At 57.7% G+C, this 3,810-nt stretch overlaps 1 protein-coding gene across 6 annotated transcripts; it reads right to left on the reverse strand.

Moving 5' to 3' along the window:
* Positions 1 to 1,347: 1,347 nt before the first annotated feature.
* On the reverse strand, positions 1,348 to 3,508 carry LOC103632655 (probable trehalose-phosphate phosphatase 7). 6 transcript variants are annotated; one of them, XM_008654410.4, is made up of 5 exons: positions 2,939 to 3,480; positions 2,765 to 2,866; positions 2,367 to 2,633; positions 1,959 to 2,276; positions 1,348 to 1,713 (listed from the first exon to the last, which is right to left on the reverse strand). In XM_008654410.4, exons 1-5 carry the CDS (start codon positions 3,380 to 3,382, stop codon positions 1,645 to 1,647), a joined length of 1,200 nt encoding a protein of 399 aa, XP_008652632.1. In that variant the 5' UTR covers positions 3,383 to 3,480; the 3' UTR covers positions 1,348 to 1,644. The 6 variants fall into 6 exon arrangements, with proteins under 6 accessions (XP_008652632.1, XP_020396901.1, XP_035816893.1 ...); XM_020541312.3 differs by having other exon boundaries at positions 1,348 to 2,276; positions 2,367 to 2,640; positions 2,939 to 3,508; XM_035961000.1 differs by having other exon boundaries at positions 1,348 to 2,276; positions 2,765 to 2,836; positions 2,939 to 3,488.
* Between the last annotated feature and the right edge of the window lie 302 nt (positions 3,509 to 3,810).

A 3,810-nucleotide genomic window follows, 5' to 3' on the forward strand; every position in this document is an offset into this window, starting at 1 on the left:
TCAGGATAAGGTGTCAGGCGATCCTCGCATTGAATGCGCCTGCGATATGGTCGGTTGGTAAGGCGATTTGGCCAAGGTTGCTTCTCGACGAAGCCTGCCCGAGGTGGGCCTCGGCCGAGCCGAGGGTGTGCCCACTGGCTGAGGAGGTCCTCGGGCGAGGCGTGAACTCGTCCGGGACTACTATTCCCGCTCGAGGCCGGGCTCGGGCAAGGCGATGTTGCGTCCCTTGGTAGACGAGGTCTTGACCTGAACCGTGCCCATCAGACTTTAAAGTTTATGCTGAGGGTGATTACCAGCCGTGTTTAGGAGTGTTGGGGGTACCTCTAATTACGGTACCCGACAAGAATATAGGAGTGAGTAATAATTATTTTATTTAATTGTGTTAACAAGCATTCAAACTCGAGATCTCTAACTCTGATACCATATTAAGTTCCATGGAGTAACCAATTCAACTCAAAAGATTAAACTGATAGAAAGAGATAGATAATTCAATTATATTATATTCCAACAGCCGTAAGTAGCGAGTGGGCCGGGCAGTCGGACCTCATTAGAATGGATGCGCGACAACAGAAAATCAGCTGAAGTTTTGGCCTTTTAATATCAGACATAGATAGGAGCAAAGCAATCTATTATTGGCGTGCAATTGTAGATATGCACAATTTGCTTGACGGAGATAGGCTTTCGAAGCAGGTGTCAGTGTCACCTCAAGATTTTTGCTGGCGAGCGGCAAGAGCCAAGAGTCCTAAAGCAGCACTCGATCAATTTGGTGACGGGATGGATAAAATATTTCATTTTGCTGAAAAGATGGATCGACGAGCTGATTTTAGATGCGCTTCTTTCCCAACAACAAATTGACAGCGAGGCCGACAGGTAATAAGCTGATAAACGATTGTACGTACGTACGCTGTAGCAGTGATCAATCGATGAGGCCATCGAAAGTGGAAAAGGAGGGGGATTGTTGTCTTCTTGAAGATGGCCAGAACCGTGCCATGCAATCCATCTTCCCGGACATTGCATTGGACGTACGACATGATTGGAAGCACAAGCACAAGCACAAGCACGGGGGAATATAATGGCCAGAGAGCGCGCGTCTCCATCGATCTTCCGAGTGGAGTCCAACCGCGCTTCGTCATCACGCGGCGTACGTCCACAGGTAGATCATTATCTTCATCAAATGGTAAAGATCGTGTGCGCGCTCCCGTGTGGCATGCGTTATCCAAGATTCCATCGTCGCCTTGCTCATTATTGGTGTGGCTTTCGATCGATGTGGTGGTGGCCAATGGCGTTGCAAAGCTGGATCACTTCGACGACGACAGGTCCGGCTTTGAACCAAATCAGCAAGTAGTGTGGATTAAAAAAATATCACACCGTTCATCAGCATACTTTTAAGATCACACATCAGTACAACACATTCACATGAAGCTATATATATGTAACAGGCATGCTTAGTACTAACTAGCTAGTACTGTATGAGACAACGATGTACATGCATGCTGATCACTACGGGGGGACAGTAGAGAGACAGTGCCGTTCACGATTCCACGTAGCAGGCAGGATCTTAACTTAATTAACTGGCACTTGGCAGTTAGCTTAATCCGTTGCATCGTCGTACGTGTCCACGTACGGCAGTTGCGCCGTCTCATCTCATTGCAGCCTGAGCCTGGCCCTGGAGAGGCGCTTCCACTCGACAAGCCGCAGCAAGAACTCCATCACCTGCGCACATCCACAAGCTAGGCAACGTCAGCAACGCGGCGGCGGAGTAGGCGAATTGGCGGTAATTGCACAGGACGACCGAAACGGACGTGAGATCGGCCGCAACCCCACCGCCGGCCACCGGTAGTGGTGCCGTGCTGGTGGTGGTCCAGGGCACACTGTGCGGGGCCGCGGAGAGAGGGAGACGAGGACGTAGACACGGGATCGAAACGGATGCTTTTGGTGGGTCACGCTCACGCACGCACCTCTGCGGGGCCTTGGAGCGAGTAGGAGGCGCTCGTCTCCTTGGGGTGCTTGGACACGAGGATGCCGACGCCCTGGTCCTGGCCGCGGCGCCGCAGGACCTTGAAGGCGTCCTCGTCGGTGCGGTCGTCGCCGATGTACACGGGCAGCACGCTGCTGCAGTCCGCGAAGCCGAGCGACTCGAGCAGGAACTCCAGGGCCTTGCCCTTGTCCCACTTGATGCTGGGCCGCACCTCCAGCACCATCCGCCCGTGCGTCAGCCGCAGCTTCGGGTACCCCCGCAGCACGCCCCTCACCGACTCTGACAGCTCGCCCCACATCTGAACCAGCCAATACATGATATGATGAGGCTGAGGCTGGAAACGGCAAGAGGAAAACGACGACGGCCGTTTATTATTGGCGAACCACACCTTTTCGTCGACGCGTCTGAAGTGGACGGAGACGCAGAACCTGTTGTTCTCCACCTTGGCCCCCGGTATGCAGCGCGTCGTCTGTACCAGGCGCTCGTGCACCTCCTCTATCATGGGCAGGAACTCGCTGGCCGGCTGGAACACTACTCCTTTTGCCTTTGCGGCGTGCCGAGAAGAAGAGGAGGCCTTGGCGGCCGCCGGACCCTTGATGTCCATGCCGTGGCTGCCGGCGTAGTAGAGCTCTGCCAGCTTCACGAACTCGAACACCTGCATGCTTCGGGAAAAAGCTCGCTTAGTTAGTCGCCGCCGCCGCCGCGCCGGCGATAGATGGTGAGCCGGTGCGTCACCGATGAGATGTACGTTTCCTCTAGATTTGGTGGGTGCTGGGTAGTGGGTACCTTGTCGCGGCACCGGCCGCTCACGATCGCCGTCGGGAAATGCTTGGCGACGCTACGCACGGCCATCCGCATCTGCTTCTCGCCAGCCAAACCAACAAAAGCCTGTGAGCTGATGAGAATCAACCGAATAAAAGGTAGTGGTGGCACAGTACGCAACTAACGCAGTTCGCTCACCGTCTCGCTCATGAAGGCGGCGTCGGGGTCGTCCACGATGGGCGACAGCGTGCCGTCGTAGTCCAGGAACATGACGATCCGCTTGCCCTCGGCCGCCGCCACGATCCGCTCGAACCTGCCCAGCGCCGACGGGTGCCGCGCCATCCAGCTGGCGGCGCGCTCCTCGTCGACGTCGACATCGACGCCGCCGCCGGCGGCGAGCGCGGCCGCGGCCCTGGCGTGCGTGGGCGACGACGCCCGCATGGACTCCACGCCCCAGGCGCCGGCGCCGCCCAGCAGGCCCGCCCCCGCGCCGAGCTCCACCTGCAGGCACTTGCGCCGCACGGCGGCCGCGACCCCGGCGCCACGCGGCGGCGGGTACGCGAGCAGCGTCCCCGGGCAGGTGCACGACGCCTGCGCCGCTGGTACGCCAACCTCCGGCACCGCCACGCTGGGCTTCGCCATCAGTAGCAAGAGAGCTTCCGATATCTGTGGACTGGTCCGATGATTACCAGCAACCAGCAACGCGATCAGTTTGCAGAGGCTGCAGATTGCAAAGAAATGATTGGTGCGACTGTGTGAGAAGGCGGGAGGAGGGTAGCTCGCATTTATAGTAGCGGCTGGCGGCTGCGGGGGAAGGGATACGACAGGGTGACGCGGATCCGGCGTGGGCCACTGCGGGCGCCCTTGGCCGCGTCCCGCGCCCGCGGCCCAGCTCGGCACCAGGTGCCCCCGCGCGTGCACGTGCCGGGCCCGCCGCGGCGCACACGTGTGGGCCTCATACTCTGATACTCGTGAGTCGTGACAACCTTTGGCGTTTCCTGTTAAGTAACCCTAGTTAGGGTTATATGGGCAAATACCGACTCTGCCCCTGAGGGGTCTCACGTCTATAT

This window comes from Zea mays, chromosome 7 (genome assembly GCF_902167145.1).
Source record: "Zea mays cultivar B73 chromosome 7, Zm-B73-REFERENCE-NAM-5.0, whole genome shotgun sequence".
Taxonomy (NCBI): domain Eukaryota; kingdom Viridiplantae; phylum Streptophyta; class Magnoliopsida; order Poales; family Poaceae; genus Zea; species Zea mays.

Bases quoted from the DNA above. Each gene is read 5' to 3' on its own strand.
- LOC103632655 (XM_020541312.3), bottom strand. From the start codon at position 3,382: ATGGCGAAGCCCAGCGTGGCGGTGCCGGAGGTTGGCGTACCAGCGGCG. The intron at 2,867-2,938 runs GTGAGCGAACTG...ATCAGCTCACAG, and splicing joins CCGCCTTCATGAGCGAGACG to GCTTTTGTTGGTTTGGCTGG. The intron at 2,277-2,366 runs GTGTGGTTCGCC...TGGCTGGTTCAG, and splicing joins TCAGACGCGTCGACGAAAAG to ATGTGGGGCGAGCTGTCAGA.